This window comes from Opisthocomus hoazin, chromosome Z (genome assembly GCF_030867145.1).
Source record: "Opisthocomus hoazin isolate bOpiHoa1 chromosome Z, bOpiHoa1.hap1, whole genome shotgun sequence".
Lineage (NCBI taxonomy): Eukaryota > Metazoa > Chordata > Aves > Opisthocomiformes > Opisthocomidae > Opisthocomus > Opisthocomus hoazin.
The window spans coordinates 89,489,406-89,514,999 of NC_134454.1; the positions used below are offsets into that span (position 1 = coordinate 89,489,406).

General features: G+C 47.5%; 1 protein-coding gene across 1 annotated transcript in view; it reads left to right on the top strand.

Annotated features, from left to right (window-relative positions):
• The window catches only part of LOC104339063 (netrin receptor DCC), a 680,511-nt gene that overhangs the window by 589,162 nt on the left and 65,755 nt on the right, over window positions 1-25,594 (top strand). Inside the window, exons 17-21 of the mRNA XM_075411440.1 lie at window positions 1,868-2,106; window positions 6,785-6,923; window positions 12,807-12,914; window positions 16,052-16,246; window positions 22,715-22,747. Coding sequence (XP_075267555.1) covers window positions 1,868-2,106; window positions 6,785-6,923; window positions 12,807-12,914; window positions 16,052-16,246; window positions 22,715-22,747 — 714 coding nt within the window. The remainder of the gene's footprint in view (window positions 1-1,867; window positions 2,107-6,784; window positions 6,924-12,806; window positions 12,915-16,051; window positions 16,247-22,714; window positions 22,748-25,594) is intronic.

Genomic DNA, 25,594 nt, shown 5'->3' on the forward strand with positions numbered 1-25,594 from the left:
GAGAGCGAGAAGCTGGTTTCGGTCAAGAGACTGCAATTTCCAGATGACAGATGTCCACACGTAAATAACAGCAAATGAATCCTTGGTGGGAAATGGCGGATGTATTTAGGGACGTGTTTTCAGCCGCTGGTGGATTAGAGACATTTCCCCTCTTCTTCAGGTCAGTGGTGACGTGTTTCAGAAATTGAATTATCTGGATTGATGGAGTCTGACCATTTATTTTGCTAAACCCAGCCTCTTTCCGTAATCTCCTCTACAGCAGGAATTCAGGTTTCAGTATGGCAGGGAACGGAGAAAGAAAGTGCAGTATTTGTTAAAACACCAACTCGGCTCCGGTCGCATCAGCTTTCACCGTTAGTTTGTAAAAAAAACCCAACAGAAATGGGTGTTGCTCACCTTCCAAAGTTTCCAGCCAGTTCTTTTGGAAAACTTCAGGAAAAGAAGCTGTTTCCTTTCACCATGCAGAAGCTCGATTCACTGGGATTGGGCAAAAAAGAGATTCAGGTGCCCATCCCTCCCCGTGCAGAAAGTGTCTTTGAGTTTTGGATCACAGCAGCAACATCCAGGTTGGTTCTTTTGCTTCAGAGCTGATATTCAAACTTAGAAAGCAGCTTTTGATGCAGGAAGCAACGAAAGAAGCAGGTGGAACCTGATGGCTTGTCATACATTTTAAACACCCTCGTCTCCTCTGTTTTTCCTTCTGAAGGCTGCGACCTGCCGGAGTTCTGAATAATGAATTACAAAACCGTAAAACAGGGGTGATCAAAGAGTGTCAGGAGCTGGAGGTGCACACGGAGCAGGCAAACTGTAGCAAATGCCAGTGAGGAAATACTAGAGTCATTTATGCTTTGATTAATTAATTAGCGTATTATATGAGGGGGACGAAAACAAGCAAACGACCTTTTGGCGTGCCGTTGCTGTGCTTTCCCCATTGCATTTTGAAATTGTATTTAGAAAAATGACAAGTGGTAAATAAGGAGTCAGTAAGTAGAGTTTTAAAAGATGGGCCAGCAGATCACCGGGTGCTCCAACAAGGACAGAGGTGTTTAAACTGAGTAGGAGCAGTCTCTGGTTCCTGTGTGAGTGCCGTCACCGTGCAGCCCCAAGGGCAGGAGGCAGCAGCTATCTCGATAATTAAGATCACCCAAGCACAGACACACGGGAGAGGAACCGTGCCTGTTCCTCAAGGAGGAAGCCCACCTGAAGACAATCCACAGCTCCATGCCTGGATGTGCACATTCATCTCGCCAAGAGTGTTCAACCAACCGTTGCAAGGTCTTCACTTCAGCAGTGGAATTGCCGTGTTCTGTTCTGCCTGACAAACGTTTCAGCAGATGCAGAAGATGTTCCTTTCAAGAGCCCAAAACAGCAAAAGACCCTGGAGAAGGATGCTGGGAGAGAAAAGCATCGGTAACTCCTAGGCATGTGAGAGTAGGTTGCATCTATAAATCAGGTTGGAAGATGACACGCTCTCCACTTTGTAGGTGTTTCCAATAATGTGTCATTTAAGTGATTCTTTTTTTTTTTTTTAAGAAAATGTAAATCATTTTAAGGCAAGACTGTGCATGGACTTCTCGTGTGGAGAAAACACAGCATATCTGGAAGCAAGTTGTGAGAAATAGCACTTAGCGCTGGTTGGGTTTGTAGTAGTGATGTAACTGAAGTGTTGCTGATGCGTTCTCATTTTGCATTAATGCCTTTCTTTCTGTTCTCCTCATGTTCCCCCTCCTCATTAATGCCATGCATTTAACCCATTGTGATGTGTGCCCCTTGGTGGCTGTTTGTGTTTTGGTTTGGTTTGTTTTTTTCTGTTGAACTTACCTGTTCATTTATTTTGGAATGCTCATTTGGTGATGTATGGACCCAGACCCCATTGATCCATTAGAAGTTGATTTTTATCCTTTGCTTGATGATTTCCCTACCTCAGTCCCAGATATCTCCACCCCCATGCTCCCACCAGTAGGTGTCCAGGCTGTTGCACTTACGCATGATGCAGTGAGGGTCATCTGGGCAGACAACTCTGTCCCAAAGAACCAAAAGACTACGGAGGTTCGCTTCTACACGGTCCGATGGAGAACGAGCTATTCGACAAGTGCTAAGTACAAGGTGAAATTTTAACACGTTACGAATTTATGAGCTATTGCATCTGTTCGTATTTCATTTGCAAAGACTCTGAATTGGCTTTTATGAACTTCCCTCAACCAAAATTCCCGTTTCAATCAAAAGGAAACTTGCCTAGGTAACTACTGCTTCCTAGAAAGATATGTGTTTAGTTGGGTGAAAATGCCATGTTTTAATTCCACGTGTGAATTGTTGAGAGTTTTGATCTTTAATCTTTACCGATCCCATATAAACTGGTCACAGATTTGGTAGCGCAGTAGCGTAGCGTGAGCAGGAAGAAATCACAGAATCACAGCATGGTCAGGGTTGGAAGGGACCTCTGTGGGTCACCCAGTCCAACCCTCTGCCCAAGCAGGGTCACCTACAGTAGGCTGTAGAGGACCTTGTCCAGGCGGGGCTGGAATATCTCCAGAGAAGGAGACTCCACAGCCTCCCTGGGCAGCCTGGGCCAGGGCTCCGTCACCCTCAGAGGGAAGAAGTTCTTCCTCGGGTTCAGACGGAACTTCTTCTTCTTCAGTTAATACCAATTGCAAACCCACCCAATTCCACCCGCCCAGATTAGGTATTTTCAAATAGCGAAAAAATGAAGGTATGAGACAACTCGATTAGAACGGAGCTGACAGCAGCCCACTACTTTCCACGTGACCATTTCTTTTCAAGTCCTAACGAAAGCGGTACCGAATCAGGTGCGGTACAGCGGAGAGATACGGTGGGACAGGGAAAGGGAAGGAACAAGCACAGCCCTCAGGCTTTTTTGTTTGCTTGGTTTTGAACAAGAAGCTACCTTTCCCCTCTATCGTCGGCTTATATATTGCATCTCATATAACATCCACCTTCCCTGTGATGAGCATGTCCTTCCCCCCGTGCCCTACCATAATAGCTGTTATCGCTTGCCTAAAGGATCGTATTGATCCATAGTGAGTTGTTTGCTATGGATGTATTTTTATACTGCAAGTGGGTGCCTCGTTCTTTTTACTCTTCTCTGTCCTAAAAAAAACAGCCTCAGACAAGTCGTTTTTACAAGCACCATGGAGCCGGCTCTGCTGTATCCAGCACAGAGGCTCCTCCGATTAGAGCCTGAATGATGTCTCTAAATATAAGTTCGCATTTCTAAACCCCAGAGGATGGCTCTCCGCCTCTTTAGGTTTGGACTCTCATCTCGAAATCCTTCCCGGGTCATTCTTGGAAGAAGCGGGAATGGTGATGGAGCAGCTCTTGCCTTCAGTCTCTTCTCTGGTTGGGATTTTGCAGCTCTCCCTGGTACAGACCTCAGTCAGAATTTAACTCGCTGGCACTCGGCTGAGCCAACGTGCCGCTGCAAACTATCCGTTCCAGTTGCGTTACCCCTGATTTGCTCCCGTGCCAGCGGGGAGGAGACTCAGGTCAGGTGGCTTTTTGCTGCAGGTGCTGGCCCACTGCAAAGCTTTTAAATAATAGCACACCTTTGTAAGGTGTAAAGCCCCGTACCTTGCTTTTACATCTACTGGCACGCTGTTGTCCACATCAGATCACGGCACGCTGATCTGCAATATTAAACCCAAATTTTGTATGCTCCTGCCGTTGTAGCAAGGTAATTAAGGATGCCAAAACGATGCATTGTAATGTTTTGTGTGCCCTGCCTTGATCTGACTGCTATTGAGAGATGGATTTCCGTGCCCGACGGAGTGTAGCCCAGGGAAGAGGAGCGAGTCCCAGTTTGCAGCTCTAGTGATGCAGTCGAAGGTCCAGAAAAGACAGCGTTACGCTTTTCCCATCATAGTCCATGATTACATCTTCTGTAGCATCCCCATGCGCTTACTGAGCTGCACGAAGTGGGAGATGATGGGTGACAAACAAAAATGATTGACAATAGCCCTATTAATCCGGTGGGTAGGAGAAGCAGGTCCTGCTTGGAGGTGTTGAGCTCGTTGGCTTTCTGCTGGCGCGAGCAGGTGGACATCTCTCGCAGAGCCACCACGCGGGGATCCGGGAGCCGTCGAGGAGCTGGAGGCTGAACAGGAGAGGAGCAAGAGTGAAATTACCTTTTTTTGCCATCATCTCTAGTTGACCAGTCTGTGGGTAGCATGTAAAGAGCCGGTCTGACTCATTTCACAGAGTCACAGCATGGCAGGGGTTGGAAGGGACCTCTGTGGGTCACCCAGCCCAACCCCCTGCCCAAGCAGGGTCACCCAGAGCAGGCTACACAGCACCACATCCAGGCGGGGCTTGAATATCTCCAGAGAAGGAGACTCCACAACCTCCCTGGGCAGCCTGGGCCAGGGCTCCGTCACCCTCAGAGGGAAGAAGTTCTTCCTCATGTTCAGCTGGAACTTTCAAAGCAGAAGCAATCAAAAATCTTTCAGAGGGTCTGCTTTTTTGAAAGAACCACATTTTTTCAACCTATATCTTTGAAAACGGTGGGGGAAAGCTTCCGTTTTCTTCAGAGGGATCTGGGTCAGGTTCACGAACAGATTCCTGTAGCACTTGCCTTTGTCATTGAGTTTCCAAGGCTTTTGAGTTTGGCCTTGAGTTTCCAAGGCTTTTGAGATTTTCCCATTCAAGTCCGCCATCGCTTCAAAAACGTGTATCGGGTCTGATATAATGAAGTTGGAAGTTTATGAATTTAACTTTGCCCAACTTCACTTTGTACAGAATCACACAATAGTAGGGGTTGGAAGGGACCTCTGTGGGTCATCTAGTCCAACCCTCGTACGAACCGAGCCAAACAGGCATGGCGTGGTGTTACTAAAGGCGCTTGCAGCAGTTGCACCCCCTTCATCTCCACGCGATCTTAACTTCATCTCTATGTGGTGTGAACTTGAAGGACGTTTTTCAGCTATTGAAATGCTAATGTTGCCTATTAAGCCAAACAGTCAAAGAAAAAACACTCGGCTGGAGACAAATAACTTTCTTTTTATCAATAAGAGCCCAATGTCTTTATGTTCTGCTAAAGACTATTTTGGTCAGCCATGGGTTCAAACCCTGTTGTTTTTCCCATGTGCGTTTTTCCTGGCTGTGTGCAATATCTGAGCACTTCCATAATCATAGTTATCAAATTTCGCTACCCTCAGTCATGCTGAGGAGCATTTTATGCTATAAATGATTTGATTTCTTCCAAAAATCTTGTCTGGGGGAGAAAATTATTATTCCCCATCTTTCAATCCAGCCTTTAGTTAAAGAATAATTGGTTTCAACTCTAGCAGGTAGATTTTGGCATCTTTGGCAAGGGGCTGAGTGGTTTAGTTGGGCCGTTTATGAATACATATGTTTTAAGTGCTGTCTTCGCTTCCGTATTTCAGCTTTCTGTAGAGGGGGATTCTCTGCTGGAGTAAACCCCCGAGTACAGATAAATTTGAAAACCGCTGAGTTCCAAGAACTAGGAATTTTAACCAAGTATGAAGATGATAAAATCTGGTATTGCATGAAGTCGTCCTATTAAGTAGCATGCAAAACATCTGTCAGAGCACTGGTGATAAAACAGCGTACTGAAGGCGTATATAGCCCATTCATTAATGCCTATGCAAAGTACGTTTCTCCCACTCCCCCTTGAATATTACTGCTTTATTCTGTGGTGTGCTGGGAGCTCAGCGTCCCATTTTTAGTAAAAGTCAGTTTATTTTTGAATCATCTGATGATTACCGTCAGAATGGCACTACGGATGCGTGCCAGCAAGATGCCGTCTTGGGAACGGCTTCCCACGTGTGCACATCAAGGTAGTCTTCTGGTGCAAAGTCACACGTACGTTGTCCTTACTCAGTAAACCTTAGATCTGTAGGTGTATAAACGTGTAAAAGTGCCCAGCGCCTTTAACTCGCCGGCCTGGAAGTTGTTGACGCTGGCGGACTGCACGCCGGGCTCTGTGGCTTGAAAAGCGTGGGAATGGATTTTATTCGGTTGTCACCGCTTTGTCCCAGAATTTCCTTCTCGCCTGTCTCCTTTGAGACCAGGGCAGTTTGGCTCAAATTGTTCCTTCCTGCGGGTGGAGGTGAAAAAGCTAAATCAGCTAAAAAGAAATGAACAATTTAATATTCACATCAACATCAATACGTTTAGTTGTTCGTAACGCATCGCAGTGAGGCAGGTCAATAATATATTTCAAATATAATCTAATATATAAACATCACGTTTAACCAAGCAGAAGCCTGTTTTATGAATACAAAAATGCATCTTTATGCAGGAGTCCCGGGTCATGTTTTGATCTCTATCATAAATATGTGTTAACCCCAGGAACTTGGAAGCCTTAGGACTGTTCTAGTGGTAAAAATGCTTTCTGAGCCTCCACTAAAAATCAGTAGATATTAAAAACTATTTTCTTTTTAGAGGGAACCCATCAAAGTGGCTGGAAATGACTCTTTAAGTTACAGAAATGTTCCTGGGGTTTTTTTCCTCATACAGGCATAGATGAAGGACGTAGGGTTAGCTTCCAATTTACATTTGAAAAAAAATGCGTGACAGATTGCTTTGTCTGGGGAAAAAAGAGAGCATTGCCATAACTTATTTAACTGCCTAAATTACAGGCAGCAAGTTTACTATCGTATTTGTGGTACTAAAAATACTACAGTTAAGGTATGCAGTAGCAATAGAGCTATTTTGCTTGAAAAAAGAATCCATTGTAGCTGTGTTTCGCTTGGCTACCAGCAAAAAGAGTGGCTTTAAAGGCGTTCTCCTCTCCTTCTCTTCGCAGTCAGCAGATACAACCGCTCTGAGCCACACCGTGATAGGCCTGAAGCCAAACACCATGTACGAGTTCTCCGTCATGGTCACCAAAGGTCGGCGGTCCAGCACCTGGAGCATGACCGCACACGCCACCACCTATGAAGCAGGTACGGAAGGGCTGCTTTGGTTTTTCTTTCTCATCGAAAGCCTTGTCCAGGTGCATCCTAACTGCATAAGCTGACAGCGAGTATACAAAATTACCTGTATTTCTTCACTTCTTTTCATGGGTAGCAAAGCAGAGCAGTTACTCTGCTGAGCGCTGGTGTCCTTGCGAGAAGTTAGGAGGTGGTCGAACGTGTGTGTAGCGCTTTGCCCCGTAATATAACGAGTAGCTGTGACTTTTAATGCTGATGATTTAAAACAGTTTTCACTTTTCCAAGAAACCCAAGATCAGGTGAGAACGGTTATTCTCTTATTATTAGATACTTGATTTTGCTACTTCAAAATTCTGACTTGGGAAGTTCTACGTGTCTCAAAGTCATGAGTTCCCATCTTATCCACTTAGTAAAAAGGCCTGAATGACTGCTTCTATCCAACTCAAGAGCTAAAGGGATGTGTTTCAAAACTAAACAACCCCAGGGCTGATCGTAACGCTGTGTGGACGCACTTCAGCTGCTTGCCGTGCTCTGTGCTGGCGACCAACGCGTCGGCCCAGCCAAGACCTCCGGCCAGCGTCACAGCGGCCGCAACCATGTGTGCAAAATTAGAGACAGAAACAGGGGCAAAAGCAGAAGTCAAGTGAGCAGTCTTTTCAGCTTGCACCTTGTTTGTTGTAAAAACGCGGTGACCTACACTTTGCAGAGTGTTGACTTGTATCACAGAATCACAGGATGTTCGGGGTTGGCAGGGACCTCTGTGGGTCACCCAGTCCAACCCCCCTGCCAAAGCAGGGTCACCTACAGTAGGCTGTAGAGGACCTTGTCCAGGCGGGTCTTGAATATCTCCAGAGAAGGAGACTCCACAACCTCCCTGGGCAGCCTGGGCCAGGGCTCCGTCACCCTCAGAGGGAAGAAGTTCTTCCTCATGTTCAGCTGGAGCTTCCTCTGCTTCAGTTTGTGCCCGTTGCCCCTTGTCCTGTCGCTGGGCACCACTGAAAAGAGTTTGGCCCCGTCCTCCTGACCCCCACCCTGCAGATATTTGTAGGCATTTCTAAGGTCCCCTCTCAGCCTTCTCTTCTCCAGGCTGAACAAGCCCAGCTCCCTCAGCCTCTCCTCGTAGGAGAGATGCTCCAATCCCCTCCTCATCCTCGCAGCCTTCTGCTGGACTCTCTTCAGCAGCTCCTCATCTTTCTTGAAGTGGGGAGCCCAGCACTGGACACAGTACTCCAGATGGGGCCTCACCAGGGCAGAGTAGAGGGGAAGGAGAACCTCCCTCGACCTGCTGCCCACACTCCTCCTAATGCACCCCAGGATCCCATTGGCTTTCTTGGCAGCCAGGGCACACTGCTGGCTCATGGTCACCCTGTCGTCCCCCAGCACTCCCAGGTCCCTCTCCACAGAGCTGCTCTCCAGCAGGTCCGCCCCAGCCTCTACTGGTGCCTGGGGTTGTTCTTTCCCAGGTGTGGGACCCTGCCCTTGCCCTTGTTGAACCTCATCAGGTTCCTCTCTCTGTCAGCGCCCTGCTGACAGTTTGGTAAGGCTTCTTCCCCGTGCTCGGTGTTTTTATACGTCTATATCTCATTTCCAACAAGCAGCTGTTGTTAATATGAACAGTATGCTTCTAATAAATAAATACACTTTGAAGGCTTAATTTAGCTGCTCTTCTCGAGCAGTTGAGTGGTATTTTCCAAGCGGGAAGCTATGACCTGAAAGATGCTTCAGACTCTGAAGGGGACTGAATGCAGTTTTGATGACAGACGCCAAACACACGTTATAATTAACCCTAGTTCAGCGGGATAAAAAATATTTGAAAAGGGATGGAGACGACATGATCTCTGCAGATGAGACCATCCTCTCCAAACCAGAATTGTCTCTTTCCTTTTTGCGTGCCTTCAGTTGACCACAGTAGGGAAATAGCATGCCTGGGATTTACTTCTGGTTACCATGTGGGCGTTAATGGAAGCACGTATCCTGAGCCCTAGGCTGTCGTTAATTGAGAGTAGGGTCTGGCCTTAAATTTGTGTTTCTTTCAGAATAAGCTATTGAGCCCTCTTTTGAAACCCCTAAGTAGATTTGCTTTTAAATAACTCCGCTGAACTGCACGAGACTGTATACCGAAGAAGTACTAGATTTTCCACATTATTATTGCCTGTATGACTTGCTTGTCCATAGCTAAGAATGTCTATGGTTTTGCTTAAAATATTTTTCCTCTTCATCTGTTGTCGATAGCAATCTGTCCATTTGGGCCCCAACGGGCTGTATCTTCCCGAGGGTGACTGGTGGCCTTGAAAACGCTCTTAAGTGCCCTTACAAATCGGTTTCTACCAGTGGACACCAGACAAAGTCTGCTGGTGAATATTGATTTGTTGGGTGATTGGTTTTTTTCATGAAAACCACAGTCCAGGCCAGTTAATGAACAAAGGGAAAATAAGAGGGAATACGTGTGTCCTTAGATTTCCCCGTGTGATTGCAATGCAATTATCCGAGCTTGATGGAGCAGCTCTGTTAATTAAGGGCATCCTGCACTGCTGATCTTTATTGCCTATTTCGTAGCCGTTCCACATGTTGGATCTCCCGTAATGATATTAAAGAACATACATATCAACGCTGGCACAGAATTCACTGGAGGTTGCTGCCCGGGCTAGGGAGAGTTGTCATGCCCGTAATTCAAAAGCAACTCCCAGAGCCAAGTTCCATCTCCAGATCTGCCTCCACAAGCCTTGCTGATATGAGGGGTGTTAATGAGCGCGAAGGGAAACATCTAAAGCTTTGATTTTTCTCGCAATGTCTTACGTTCGCAATCTGCTGAAGGCAGAGCTCAACTCCAGCCGCTCAGCGGGGCTCGCGTGGTGATCAGCAGCACGGAAAGCCTGTGTTACAGGAGGAGGCTTCCAGGCTTTACAGTTTTGAGCTGACGAAAGACAGAAAGCCTAGGAAAGGTGAGGTTTAGTTCATGAACACATGTCAAAAGGGAGAACAAACATGTCAGAGAATGGAAAATAGTATTTAAGACAAAGATGCTGTTTGCAGGCAGAGAGATGGAAGCACTTTGGTAGAAATCACAGAACCACAGAATGGTAGGGCTTGGAAGGGACCTCTGGGGGTCACCCAGTCCAACCCCCTGCCCAAGCAGGGTCACCCAGAGCAGGCTGCACAGGACCTTGTCCAGGCGGGGCTTGAATATCTCCAGAGAAGGAGACTCCACAGCCAGCCTGGGCCAAGGCTCCGTCACCCTCAGAGGGAAGAAGTTCTTCCTCATGTTCAGCTGGAACTTCCTCTGCTTCAGTTTGTGCCCATTGCCCCTTGTCCTGTCACTGGGCACCACTGGAAAGAGTCTGGCCCCATCCTCCTGACACCCACCCTGCAGATATTTGTAAGTATATATTAGGTCCTCTCTCAGCCTTCTTTTCTTCAGGCTGAACAAGCCCTCAGCCTCTCCTCGTAGGAGAGATGCTCCAGCCCCCTCATCATCCTCGTAGCCCTGTGCTGGACTCTCTCCAGTAGCTCCTCATCTTTCTTGACCTGGGGAGCCCAGAACTGGACACAGGACTCCAGATGGGGCCTCACCAGAGCAGTGTAGAGGGGCAGGAGAACCTACCTCGACCTGCTGGCCACACTCCTCCTAGTGCACCCCAGGATTCCATTGGCTTTCTTGGCAGCCAGGGCACACTGCTGGCTCAGGACTATCATACAACAGTTTGTGTGAAGTTGGAGAATGTTGCAGAATAGGTTTAGCGAAAGTAAAGAGAAGCAGAATTTTATTTTTAAAACCAAGTGTGATTCATGTATGAGAAGGGTTGTCTCTCGCAGTTCTGTGAAGCAGCAACACAGTCCATGATGTTTCTTCCAGTCCACTGTTTTTAAACTGATCAGCCAGTGTCCCGAGCCAGCTATAAGCTGAGTAGCTTTCAAATGCAACACAACCCTCTCGAGAAATACTAATGATAATCATAGCGTCAGCAAAGACAATAACAATAATGTAAATGTCCCTGGCAATATGGGAGCTCACGTCGTGCTGGGCATTGCCGAGGCTTAGGAGACTGGTCAGACATCTGTGATCTTGCGTTGTGTCCTGCCTACTTCAGACTGAGAAAGGTGCTCCCAACGAGGAGCAGCTAATGTGACCAAGCTGAAGTGAAACACTGGGGGCCCCGTTGGTGCTGACTCTGGACGTAGCAGACTGAACGTGGTGTTCCAGCACGTGTAGGAAAGAGATGGTCCACCACAAATTGCCCACAAAGAGCATCAGCTGGCGAGTGGTCACCTGCTTAGTGATACAGAATCACAGAATGGTTGGGGTTGGAAGGGACCTCTGTGGGTCACCCAGCCCAACCCCCTGCCCAAGCAGGGTCACCCACAGCAGGCTGCACAGCACCGCGTCCAGGCGGGGCTGGAATATCTCCAGAGAAGGAGACTCCACAACCTCCCTGGGCAGCCTGGGCCAGGGCTCCGTCACCCTCAGAGGGAAGAAGTTCTTCCTCATGTTCAGACAGAACTTCCTCTGCTTCAGTTTGTGCCCGTTGCCCCTTGTCCTGTCACTGGGCACCACTGGAAAGAGTTTGGCCCCTTCCTCCTGACCCCCACCCTGCAGATATTTAGAGGCATTTCTAAGGTCCCCTCTCAGCCTTCTCTTCTTCAGGCTGAACAAGCCCAGCTCCCTCAGCCTCTCCTTGTAGCAGAGATGCTCCAGTCCCCTCCTCATCCTCGTAGCCCTCCGCTGGACTCTCTCCAGTGGCTCCTCATCTTTCTTGAAGTGCAGACAGCGGTAACAGAAACTTTGGCTTTCTGCGTACCGATTTCTTGGTTGCTCTGTGGCTCCCACTTTTGAAAAGTTCAGCTGGTGCAAATACCGTGAGACCATCTGCTCAGTGTTACTTCCAAGGGATCAGTTCCTCAGGAGCAGAGCCCGTACGGCGGCTGGCTCTTGCCTTCCTTCTGGTGGTCTAAGATCACTGAATGTTCATCACCTGGAAGATTTGTGTCTGTGCTTTAGGTTGGGCTGGTTTAGCTCAGCATGATCCGACAGATTTGTAAAGCTTTACCTCCTAACGTGATTATGGAGCCGTTCTCCAAACATTCGGGGAAGCTGTTTAGTAGCCAGATGGGTAGGACACGGATGATGGGATGCTCCTACGCTGGGTTTGCCATGCTGTTACGCTATCTATGGGCTCCAAGTCATCTACAGCCTGTATCAAAACTAAGTAAACAAACAGTGAGCTCAGCACCGATGTGTTACCTCTCTCTCTTAACTATTTTTTAATAATTGCCCGTTTTTCCTTCTCCTCCACAGTCTTACGGTATGATTTTAAAATTCTTGAGATGCTGTGCGAGACCTCGTGGCCAGCATTGGTAAAGAAGGGTGCAGGGCAGACACTGCAGGCTCAGAAATCCTGCCTGCCCTCTTTCATTCAGTGGAAATAGAAAAGCCACGAATTTTCTGTCGTGTCTAGAATGTCCCAAGCTGAGCATGTATTTAATGAATATACACAGTTATATTTGTTTGATACTGGTGCCCACCTACAAATGTTCCTAATAGAGAAGCCCCAGTGTTATTACTGTTATTAAACTTGTAGGGCTCCCAGAGTGTATTAGATGTTCTTGGAGACCTTGGTGGTAGTTTAGCTAGAAGGACCGATATTAACGGGAGGAGGAGAGCTAGCCACCGTATCCTCACATATCCACACGTGATGTTTTGTGCAATTGCCACTGTGGAAATCTCCCTTCTAGGCAAAGCCCATGTTACATGTCTGAAATGCACCTAAGGACACTCGTAATTGAAGGCATCTAAGAAGGCGGTGGATGCCTACAGAGCAGTTCATGCCTGCTACAGCGTGTAAGGAATTCAAAAGAAGGTGAATGACTTCTGGTTTCAATTATATTCGTTATTTTCAGCTCCAACCTCTGCTCCCAAGGATTTGACAGTTATTACACGAGAAGGGAAGCCCCGGGCCGTCGTTGTCAGCTGGCAGCCGCCGTTGGAAGCCAATGGAAAAATTACTGGTAAACATTTACATTATCCTATATTCTCCTTTTCATTTTACTGTTCTGATCATTTGCTGCTTTCACTTTCTCTCTCTGGGTGTTTTTTTTTTTTTCCTCCTAGGCTGCTGTCTGAGCTGACATTATTTTATTTTCGCTTACTTTTCTCAGCCAGCTTGGTCTGGGATTCAAGGCAACGTTAGGAATACTGCAAGATCTAAAACCCGGGAGATGTAAATCTTTTATTTTTAAATGCTAAGAGCAGTGATGCAAGTTTGAAAACGCAGCACTTGACGCAAAGGCTTTGTGGCAAATGCTGCTCAATGATAATTAGAAATGACTAATACTAAGTACTTTGTTTGGCTGTAATGCAGTACATAATATACTTAATGATAGGTTGCTCGGTGCGCCGCATAATGGGAGAATTTATTGGTAGATATTTAACTTTACAGTAACAACTTAAGGCAGTGACGATCAGGAAAAACCCCTAATACTGACTGACAGGAACCAAACTTCATAGATGCTTTGCAATGACGGATTTTATTTTCCAAAATACTGCATGTAATCTTAGTGCCTAATTAAGGAATCTTTAATGTTAATATAGTTTGAAAAACAGAGTAGAGTTCTAGCTGAGTTTTGCATTGAGATGATCATTTTGGGCTGCTAATAGACATCTCGGAGGCATATCATTATTGGGAGAAATATTGCTCATCCTCAAAAGCATGCACGTGATGGTCACATTGCTACAAACAGTTGGGTCAGACCAGTTCTACAACACATTTTTGTGGATGAGAAAGCGTGGGTATGTCACCATTACTGCTGGTAATCCCAGCAACACGCTGCTGGAGCATTGAGAAATAGAAATGTGAGAGGAAGGGTGCTTTGGAGAGATGTCCTGTGTGAGCCGTTGGCCGTGAAGAGCCCTGGGTTGGGTTGTAACAGCTGTAACTCAGCAGGGCTTCGCTGGCGTCAGACGAGCTGTTGTGACCTCACTCCAGGAAAGTATCCCACTTTATATTACCAACAAAATAAGGATACGTTTCCATGTGGACATCACCCAGTGATAGCAATTCCTGGGTTCGACTCGCATAACTGTGTATAATTTCACTCTATATTATCATCTGTATTATCACCCTAGTGAGGCCCCATCTGGAGCCCTGTGTCCAGTTCTGGGCTCCCCACTTCAAGAAAGATGAGGAGCTACTGGAGAGAGTCCAGCGGAGGGCTACGAGGATGAGGAGGGGACTGGAGCATCTCTCCTACGAGGAGAGGCTGAGGGAGCTGGGCTTGTTTAGCCTGGAGAAGAGAAGGCTGAGACGAGACCTTAGAAATATCTGCAGGGTGGGTGTCAGGAGGATGGAGCCAGACTCTTTCCAGTGGTGCCCAGTGACAGGACAAGGGGCAACGGGCACAAACTGGAGCAGAGGAAGTTCCAGCTGAACAGGAGGAAGAACTTCTTCCCTCTGAGGGTGATGGAGCCCTGGCCCAGGCTGCCCAGGGAGGCTGTGGAGTCTCCTTCTCTGGAGATATTCAAGACCCACCTGGATGTGATCCTGTGCAACCTGCTGTAGGTGACCCTGCTTGGGCAGGGGGTTGGACTGGGTGACCCACAGAGGTCCCTTCCAACCCTGACCATTCTGTGATCGGCACTTTACTGTCCATGACCATGTCCAGAAGGGGGATGTTTTGACAGAACGGCTCTGTTTACACTGAAGTAATTTAGCCATTAGAGAGAAGAAACGATCATTCTGATGGACAACACAATGAAATGAGGGCTAATAGTCCTGATTCCCCAGTGACTAAAAGGCAAGATAAAATAAAAACTTTCCTGACTTCCAGGGCATGAAATGACTCCGTGGCAGCGCTCGTGTAGGGATTTTCCGTCGATTGCAGCAAAGCAGATTGGGTCCCCTGACATCCACGCACAAACTACTTTCTTGGAGCACTTGGTTGAAGAATGACTCTCACAGGGGTTGTTCTACTGTGTATGTGGTCAAATGTTTCATAGACATATCCAACCAAGGAAACAGCTCCTGGTGGAGGGTGGAAATGTCCCCAACAACCAGCTCTTCATCCCTACAAAGGCTTGAGCGAGTGTATTTGTGTTAATTTGAGAAACCCATATATATATTTTCATAACTTCATGACATGTCCGTGACCGGTGCAACCATGCATCTGGAATGAGCTTTAAGAAGCATCTTTGTTTCAGAAAAGAATAGAGAAATAGCAATAAGGAGGCTTCCTCCAACTTTGTGGTGGTTTTGGATCCGGGCACAAAGATGAAGCCCAGAAGACCCACCTGGGCTCTCCCCGCTCCAGTAGCTCGCTCCTGCGGCACGGCACTGAGGACCAGATTTAGAGTAGGATTTTTTTGCGTATGACTGATTTGCCAGGGAGCATTTTGGGAAAAGAGAAGAGGATATTTTCCAAGTTAGGCAGAAACTGGTGTTGCAGAGAGTGCTAGATCTCTCAGCGTTGCCTAAAGGCTTTTTAGTTCTTCCCAAAATTTCGTTTGCTGGCAGGGTAATTCCTACAAACTGTCACCATTTCCTAAGACTGATACTTCTGCTCTCTAAGTTCTAAAATTTTTAAGTTTTGTTCAGTGGTAAGTAGTTAATGTAGTACTCTAAGTTACCAAAATTCCAGGTTACCAAAATTTTTAATTCTTCATTCTTTTCCCCAAAATACTTTCCCCTACATTTGCCAAGAAATACTGCGTGGCTTCCTGCAAGCACCCAGTAACTAACGTGTATCATTAATGCTATTTAGTTTTATTTCGGCACTGAAACACTGAAGACTTAGGTTGTATGGTTTATAGCAGCCATCAGACTGAATGGTGCACCTGAATTTGAGAAATGCGCTTGTAACAGCCTTTTAACTTGTGCTCCCTATTTTTATAGGTATTTTTTATGTTTAGGTATATTTCTTAAAATCCATATTTCTTACAGTGCATACTGTAATCGTGGTTTTGTTCTAAATATAGACAAATGTGTGATGTCGTAACGTTCCTCAAAGCTATTTTGATCGGCCACGTGCCATCACTGCTTTTAAAAATAAAACCCCAATTTTTAAGAAATCTGAATTTTATATATATATATAGTAAAGGAAGCGTGTTAAAATTTGATTGCAGTACTAACTGAGAGACTGTGTTTATTCAGCTTACATCCTCTTCTATACTTTGGACAAGAACGCTCCGATTGATGACTGGATTATGGAGTCCATCAGCGGTGACCGGCTCACCCACCAGATCGTGGACCTCAACCTGGACACCATCTACTACTTCAGAATCCAAGCTCGCAACGCCAAGGGAGTGGGGCCCCTTTCCGATCCGATTTTCTTCCGGACGCTGAAAGGTTTGGATCTGTGTCATCTGGATATTAATGATACATAGAATTTTCTGATGCCTCTGCGGGAGCTTTGCAATTAATTCCATGTCAGCCAGAAGAGATCCTACTACTTGAAACTGGTAGTGAGAGATAAAAGCAAAATGCTACATAGTGTAGTTGACAAAAGTAAACCACATAATGAGGCAGTAACTGTATTTTTAAATTCAGTCAGCTGGGGGAAAGCACTCTGACACCACCTAACTTTCTACTGTCAATAATAAAGCTAATTGGATCTGACGGGATTTCTCTAGGGAGGTCCCTTTTCATTTGGGATCCTCTAGGAACCCGGAATGACTCACTCATATCAAGAGCAGCCATGCAAAATTATGATTAAAAATCTCAGCAAACCGAGATGCAGCCTGACTCTGGGTGGGGAGAGTTGCTCCAGCTATTTTTTCGGTACCTGTCATTAACAACAGACTAATTAATGCCTGATCCCTCTCCCGTAGTGACCAGTGAGAAGGAACAGGCTGGTATTTCAGCGCCGATGCGTTCATGAGAGCAGAGGACCGCACTTGTAGCAGGCTCAGTTTCAAATTAACGTGGAGATATATTCCTCTCCTCTCTTCCCCGCTGCCTGTCTGTGCGGAGGGCTGACACGGTCTGCCCAGAAATTATTAGTTATGAAGATGTAAGCAATATTACCGTGAGTGGGAAGCAAGGTGCTTGCCGCAGCTCCGCTCCCGGTATTTTAACTGTCGCTCATTCGTTGGCACAAAGGTGTAAAATTACCTTTAGTGTAGTTAATGAAAAATTCAGGTGACATAAACAGCGAACCTATTCCAGGAAAGAAGCGTGGCGGAGGAGAGAGCGCGTTAGCACCGTGTCTGCTCTAGAGACAGTCCAGGGATCGGTGTGTAAAAATAACATCTTGGCAGAAGGTAGGTGGAACTGGACACAGGCTGGGCCTGAGAAGTCAGGGCTGGAGGAAAGTTAGGGAAAGAGAGTTAGAAGTTAGGACTGGAGAGAGTCCAGCGAAGGGCTACGAGGATGATGAGGGGACTGGAGCATCTCTCCTACGAGGAGAGGCTGAGGGAGCTGGGCTTGTTCAGCCTGGAGAAGAGAAGGCTGAGAGGGGACCTTAGAAATGCCTCTAAATATCTGCAGGGTGGGGGTCAGGAGGACGGGGCCAGACTCTTTCCAGTGGTGCCCAGCGACAGGACAAGGGGCAACGGGCACAAACTGAAGCAGAGGAAGCTCCAGCTGAACACGAGGAAGAACTTCTTCCCTCTGAGGGTGACGGAGCCCTGGCTCAGGCTGCCCAGGGAGGTTGTGGAGTCTCCTTCTCTGGAGATATTCAAGCCCCGCCTGGACAAGGTCCTCTACAGCCTACTGTAGGTGACCCTGCTTGGGCAGGGGGTTGGACTGGGTGACCCACAGAGGTCCCTTCCAACCCCTACCATTCTATGATTCTGTGAAATTCAGACTCAAACCTGTGCCTTGAGAGGCATGGAATTAGCGTTCACACTAATTGTGTTCCTAATTGAGCCTCTTTAAGCAATTAGAAGTGACTCCATTTAACGCGAGCTGTACCAAAGCCAGGCAGGATGACTGCAGGGAAGAGGTGACACGTGGCCCCGCGCCGTCGCCTTTGGGCGGTGGGTTGGTTTGGCGAGAGCTTGTGTTTGAGCTGGTCTTTCAGCAAACCTTCGTGTGAACAGCAAATCCCATTCAGGCTGGGAGTGAAAAGCCTCATACGACAGTTTTCATGAATTAGCAAGAGTCATTAAAAAAAAATGAAAAATATTCTCAATTTGTTCTGAGCTGATCACCACCTCCCCAAGTTTGCAGGACTTCCTCGTCCAAGTCATGTTTGGCTTGGACTGAGTTCTTGGTAGGATCCTGATGGCTCGTTCTCCGCTGCCGTGCGATGTGAAGAGATGGCGCTTTGCGGGCGCTCCATCTCCATCGGGCGGATGGTGCCAAATTAATTTCACGCTCACGATTTGTGCCAAGCAGCAGCAGTCTATTAGACCAGGTTTGAAATGACTCAAGGCATCAAAATGCAATAACGGCAGACTAATGAGATATGAAGAGATATAGAGACCCAGATAGCTAACTAAACCACAAGATTAATGCACTTGATAGCGCCTACTTTGTAATGTTTACACAAAGTACCGTAAAACTCATTTGGGGAATGAATTCTAGATCAGACAGCATCAACAGATACCAAATAGATGATTTTATACATTTGTTACGTCTTGTAATAGCCTACAAGGACTCCGTCTTATACCCTGCCATGAATACTTCATGATATCCACCCTAAATATGTCACGTTCAATACTATTCAACCGGTTTTTTGACAAATCTGCCCCTACGTTGGAGGTGAAAAGACTTTCTGAAGTCTGGAGCGCGTTCTGAATTATGCAGAAATGTTGGTTTCCTGCCCTTAATGATTATTAACCGAAGATGTGTATGTGCCATACGGTAATGCACGCTCTGACGGCAAATCTATGTCGTGATCAGAGGGAGTTGTAAACCACGAGGAACTAAACAAGCATCAAAGATCAATGAAGTCACCCACTGTCTCGTTTCCTGTATTACAGCCCATAAAGCTCCTCCAAGGAAGGCAAGCCATTACTCGGGGTGTAATTGCAGTGTGGATATTTGTAGCGACTTTCCTTTACTAATGAAAATGTACCGATCTGTGAGAAAGAGATATGTTTAGTAGTAAATAACGCCACCACGGAGCAATGAGTTTATATTCTTCCACCGCCGCTCCGCTGATGATAATATACAGGCAAACGGGCAAACCCTTAGCTTACGTAAATTGTCGTTGCACCCTGAACTTCAATCAACCTACGACAGTTTGCATCAGTCGAGGATCTGCTTTTTTTATGCTCCGGCTGGTTAAATTTGTCGCTGAAAGCGTGGAGAGTCGGATACACACATTCTTAGGGACCTGCAACAGAGGGATAAAATGGGATTGAACATCCCACCTTTTTTATTGTTCTATAATTTGGGCCAAAACTGGAGGTTGTTACTAGGATTTTTCTTACTCCTTACCAACTCTGGATGACTTTGGGCTATGAGGATGGTGAGAGGACTGGAGCATCTCTCCTACGAGGAGAGGCTGAGGGAGCTGGGCTTGTTCAGCCTGGAGAAGAGAAGGCTGAGAGGGGACCTTAGAAATGCCTCTAAATATCTGCAGGGTGGGGGTCAGGAGGACGGGGCCAAGCTCTTTCCAGTGGTGCCCAGCGACAGGACAAGGGGCAATGGCCACAAACTGAAGCAGAGGAAGTTCTGTCTGAAGATGAGGAAGAACTTCTTCCCTCTGAAGGTGACGGAGCCCTGGCCCAGGCTGCCCAGGGAGGCTGTGAAGTCTCCTTCTCTGGAGATATTCAAGCCCTGCCTGGACAAGGTCCTGTGCAGCCTGCTGTGGGTGACCCTGCTTGGGCAGGGGGTTGGACTGAGTGACCCACAGAGGTCCCTTCCAACCATTCTATGATTCTGTGACTTTAGTAAATATTATGTGTACGCATGTATGTATATGTATATATGGAAGAGAAGCAGAGAGTGCCCAAACAGTGGTGTCTTTCACAGTGTATGGTCATGGATTTCCCCTGAAGTTAAATTCCAGCTCTCGATGTGACATTATTTTTATGGCGTACAATTTTCAGAAATTAAGTTGCAGAAGCAGATAAATAGCCTGAAATTTATTTGCAACGGCCCGTTGCAATGTGCCAGCTAAAGAGTGTGTGAATGACCCGGTGACAGCCAGAGGAAGGCGGATTTCCTCCATCTTTTAAGTAACTTGTCAGCGATTCTTTTTTGCATCTGTTACAGAAAGAAGCAAATCTCAGAACCGCGCTTGCTGAATGTTGCTTCCCAAACAGACCTTCCTTGTGCGCTGAGCTCCTGTAATTGCAGAAAATTAGGGAGTAGTATTCTGCTGATCGGAATCGCAGAAAATCTAATAGCAAGATGGAAAAAATGAAATAAATGGAAAAAAGATGCCTGTTAACGTACCTATAACCATAATGTCGGGCATGAATAAAACACTGGATCGGGTGTTTTTTTAGAGGGAAGAGTGGACAGGAGGAAAGAGAGGGAGGAAGAAGCCACGGGCTGAGTGTCATAACAACCTTCCCAGCTATTCCCATCGTGCTAAGACCAGCAAGCAGAACCATCCATGGGCTTTCTGCAGGGCGCCAGGTCCCGAGATGCCACCGTAGCATTTCTGAAAGAGCCCGGCGATGGCTGTGGGGTCCCCGCCGTGACCCTCCCCTTGCCCAGGGTGCTGTGGGGCGGCATTTCTAGCCCTGCAGTGCCCTCTAACGCTGCCTGGGCGTCGTGGTTTGGCAGCGCATCCCTGTCCATAACCAGCACCCGTCGCGACACCCGCGACATGTCGGGAGCGGGTAGTTACCCGCCGGGGGATGCGGCAGTGATGGCACCGCGGTGTCGCGGGTTTCGCCTCCACCATCCCCCGGAGAAGCCGAGCGATGCCAGGGCAGCGTGGAGGTGGCATCAGCACCCGGACGGAGGTGGTGGTGGGCACGAGGAAGTTCTCGCGTTTTCAGGAATGCCTTTGTCCTAAAGGAAAGGCGATGAGCCTGGGTATGGCTCCGCGGGGAAGCGTGTGCTCACGGGTTTCTCGGAAGTTTTGCTCTGTGTACCCCACTTCTCTGCATCCAAGTCAAAAAGTCGAGGTGGGGGGGAAATTAACTTAGGGTTTGGGAGTCATCAGAGGAGCTACTCCCCTCCTGCCACAGGCGTGGGGCTGGTAGATGCGCCTGTAAATGTGAATTACTGCTAGCTCAGTACCCCCATTTGTTCCTAGCACGAGGCGGGTCTGGAATATCTCCAGAGAAGGAGACTCCACAACCTCCCTGGGCAGCCTGGGCCAGGGCTCCGTCACCCTCAGAGGGAAGAAGTTCTTCCTCGGGTTCAGCTGGAACTTCCTCTGCTTCAGTTTGTGCCCATTGCCCCTTGTCCTGTCACTGGGCACCACTGGAAAGAGTCTGGCCCCGTCCTCCTGACACCCACCCTGCAGATATTTGTAAGCATTTCTAAGGTCACCTCTCAGCCTTCTCTTCTTGATAAGGTCCTCTACAGCCTACTGCAGGTGACCCTGCTTGGGCAGGGGGTTGGACTGGGTGACCCACAGAGGTCCCTTCCAACCCCTACCATTCTGTGATGCCGCGCTCTAGAGGAGGTTTTGCGGTGGCTTTAGCAGCAAGGGGAGCAGCGTGCTCTGCGCCTGCAGGCAGCGGTTATGAGACTTCCAGAGTCACGTGCCAAATCACTTCTTTCTCCCCCAGTTTCCTGTACTTAAGGTTCCTGCATAATTTATTAAGCAGAGGACTGGATAATGCGCTACGATGGTAGCTGCTTATGAATCCGAGGAAAGTTTAATTCCCTCAGCTGTATCATAAATACTCAGAAGCTGTAGCCGTGCAGGAAAGCTTTTAATATATGTATTGAATTTGGAAGTCTTGTCTGGTGCACTTCAGAGCACGCTGTCTTTTATGGTTATTATGCAAAAACGTGTAAATAGTTTTAAACCCCTTTGTCAAAAGCTGAAACAATGATAATATCAGTCAGACTGAGCTTTCAACTGGTAGGTGATTTGACTGTAATTATTCAAAGAAGCAGCGTCTCTCTCTCTTTCCCTCCTTGCTTAGTTAAACTTCCTGGATCATCAGCAGAGGACTACGAGGATGAGGAGGGGACTGGAGCATCTCTCCTACGAGGAGAGGCTGAGGGAGCTGGGCTTGTTCAGCCTGGAGAAGAGAAGGCTGAGAGGGGACCTTAGAAATGCCTCTAAATATCTGCAGGGTGGGGGTCAGGAGGATGGGGCCAAGCTCTTTTCAGTGGTGCCCAGCGACAGGACAAGGGGCAACGGGCACAAACTGAAGCAGAGGAAGCTCCATCTGAACAGGAGGAAGAACTTTTTCCCTCTGAGGGTGATGGAGCCCTGGCCCAGGCTGCCCAGGGAGGTTGTGGAGTCTCCTTCTCTGGAGATATTCAAGCCCCGCCTGGACGCGGTGCTGTGCAGCCTGCTGTGGGTGACCCTGCTTGGGCAGGGGGTTGGGCTGGGGGACCCCCAGAGGGCCCTTCCAACCCCGACCATTCTGTGATTATGTAAGAGAACAAGAGAATGAGAAAATGCTGTGCTAAAGGTTTTACATCTGGAACAACTTGGTGAAAGTATCTGGCAGGAGGCATTGTTCAACCTGTGCTCAGAGTTCCAGGACCATCTGGATGATACTTTTGGTCCAAATGGTTTAGTTTTAGGCAGTCCTGTGAGGAGCAGGGTGTTGGGCTCCAGGGTCCTCACGGATCCCATCTGACTTGAGATCTTCTGTGATTCTATGATTCTGTGTTTGTCCTCTCAGTCCTCCAGGATCTGTCTGAAAAAAGGGAACGGTAAAACTCATCCCATGACGTGGAGCCCTCAGCCTCTAATGACATTGTCTCTCTCTCTTGCAGTCGAGCATCCCGACAAAATGGCCAACGACCAAGGTACGGTGCCCTCAGTCTGTCGCCTGTTCTACCGGGGTGGGGGCCGCGCTTCTCACCTGGGCTGCACACCTGGGGAGGCAGGCGCCGGCGTGATAATTAATCTGGTTAATGAAGTTCTGCTCGGCCGAGGCTGCTGCTTTGGTGGGGAAGATGTAAATTTTCGGGAGAGGAAATTGTTTTGTCTCTTTTCTGAAGGACCAATTAAAATGTCAAGCTTCTTTGTATGAAATAAATTTTTAGTCTCTCCGCTGCACTTCTGAATAATTCACATGAAGTATAATTAAGCTCAGCATAATTTCCAGCCTCCTCTTGCACCCTTTTGTGGGTTATAGATTAAAGTTCAAAAGCCTCGCGGTGAGAAATCACAAAGCATCTTTCCTCTCAAAACAGCACCTCCTGTTTAATAATAGCAAAGTTGAGTCAACTTTTCAAGGCATTATCATTGCGTTTTCCAAATATGAATATATGTCTGATTAGTCACAGTTCCTCTGCTCCTATCTCCTTTCAAACACTTGCAAAGTCTCTTGCCAGGGTATTTTTTCCCTTTTTTACCTTAGACCTATTTATTCCCAAGTATTTCTTTCAGTTACAGTGAGAGCGTTGTCCATTTATGAGACATCTGCCCAAGGAAAGAGTCACGGTGACGTCCGGTAAAGTCCGACCTGATCTTGGGAGGTTTATTGGGATTTGAGCTCTCACTTCACGTTAGTTTAAAAGGCAAAGTGAGGTGTAAACCTCAAATCCCTGTTTTCACTTAACAGCTACTGTCTTACCCCAGTGTAATGAGTGGAGTTAACCTGCAATAGATAATTCCTAGGGAAGACGAGAAAGCATTACTTAGAAGATCAAAGTCAACTGTAGGCCCCTTCATAGGTTTAATTTTGACCTGGAGCATCCCTGGAGGTAACCCAGAGCATATTTCTTCCCTAGGATTTTACTTTGTACCATGCAGAGTCTCACAGCAAGAGAGACCCGCTCGCAGGCAGTGGTGGAAATTCACCCTCTGATTTCAGCATATGATTTGCTGAAAGGAGCAGAAGTATACAAATGATAAAATTAAAAGCTGGTTTGGCTCAGAATGACTTTTCTCACCACGGCACGCACGAATTGAAAATGTCGGATTTGAATAGATAAAAAACTGTTTTTAAAGGGTAAATGTGTTAGGTTACAAAGAAGCCTGGAAGCAAATTGTCAGTATATTTTTCTCAAATTTGCGTTGGAAATGTTTTCGGGCAGTTTTGGAAAACCCAGGAGAAGCTTCAGCACAAGGTATCAGCTGGGAAGCAGGACTGAAAAAGCATCAGGTTCAGTTTAAAAATAAAGGGGGGGGAAAAAAAGTCAAAAAGTCGGGCTTGATGGAAAGCAGAGTTGGTGTTTGAGCTCGTCCCTGGGCACGCTGCTCCGTTTCCGCGGCCCTGTGTGGTTGCATGGCCGTACCGTAGGGCTGTTATTTAACCTACCTCAAAATACTGCAGAAAAAGAGAGCTCTGGGTCCAGGGGGATTTTCCTTTGGTGCATCGTGTTCCTGTCTGGGAACGCTGTGCCCCTTGCTAGGGTTTTCCTCGCGATGGAAAAACTGCCACCGGCATAGTTCGTTGTGTTTGTAAAGCCTGAGCGGAGTTTGCAGATCTGTGGGTGTCAGGAGGATGGGGCCAAACTCTTCTCAGTGGTGCCCAGCAACAGGACAAGGGGCAATGGGCACAAACTGAAGCAGAGGAACCTCCAGCTGAAGATGAGGAAGAACTTCTTCCCTCTGAGGGTGACGGAGCCCTGGCCCAGGCTGCCCAGGGAGGCTGTGGAGTCTCCTTCTCTGGAGATATTCCAGCCCCGCCTGGACGTGGTCCTGTGCAGCCTGCTCTGGGTGACCTGGGATTGCAGCTGGAGCCTGGGAATTCCCAGTGGCTTCAGGTACAACGGGGACTTTTGATTTTAATTGAGTCAAATAGCTTACAACATGAAATGTGGTTAGTGTGTCTTTAGCAGGCGACAGGCACGCAGAGCGGGAGTTAGACACGGTCGGTCACTCCTGGTACGTAAATACTGCCTTTGGGCCGGGGTAGCTGAAACACGCTGCGTTTTCATTCCTTAGTACTGTGGTATACAAGGTGGAGAAACTCTCAGCTTTTCGTTCTATCTTCCGTAGGCTTGTTGATATCTAAATTCAGTCTCCATTTTTACGTGACCTCAGTGATGAGTTTTACTCAGTTTCCATCTTTCCAGCCTTGTTTAACTTCTTCATCAACGACCTGGATGAAGAGTTAGAATGTACCCTCAGCAAGTTTGCTGATGACACCAAACTGGGAGGAGTGGTAGATACACCAGGAGGCAGGTGTCCAGACAGGACAAGGGGCAATGGGCACAAAGTGAAGCAGAGGAAGTTCCTTTTGAACTTGAGGAAGAATTTCTTCCCTCTGAGGGTGACGGAGCCCTGGCCCAGGCTGCCCAGGGAGGCTGTGGAGTCTCCTTCTCTGGAGATATTCCAGCCCCGCCTGGCCGCGGTGCTGTGCAGCCTGCTGTGGGTGACCCTGCTTGGGCAGGGGGTTGGGCTGGGTGACCCACAGAGGTCCCTGCCAACCCCGAACATTCTGTGATTCTGTGATTTACGTGACCTCAGTGATGAATTTTACTCAGTTTCCATCTTTACGTGACCTCAGTGATGAGTTTTACGGAGGTTAAGCCTGATGTCTTCACTTGCCTTTATGTGATCTTTAGGCAGCTCTGTTAAAGGCAAATCGATGGGGCTGGGTCTCACTGTAACTGTGCTCCAAGCCCAAGCGTGGAGACAAAGAAAGCCAAAGTCTCTAAAAGCTCATTTGCTTTAGAAATCAAGGCTAATTCTTTAATCGT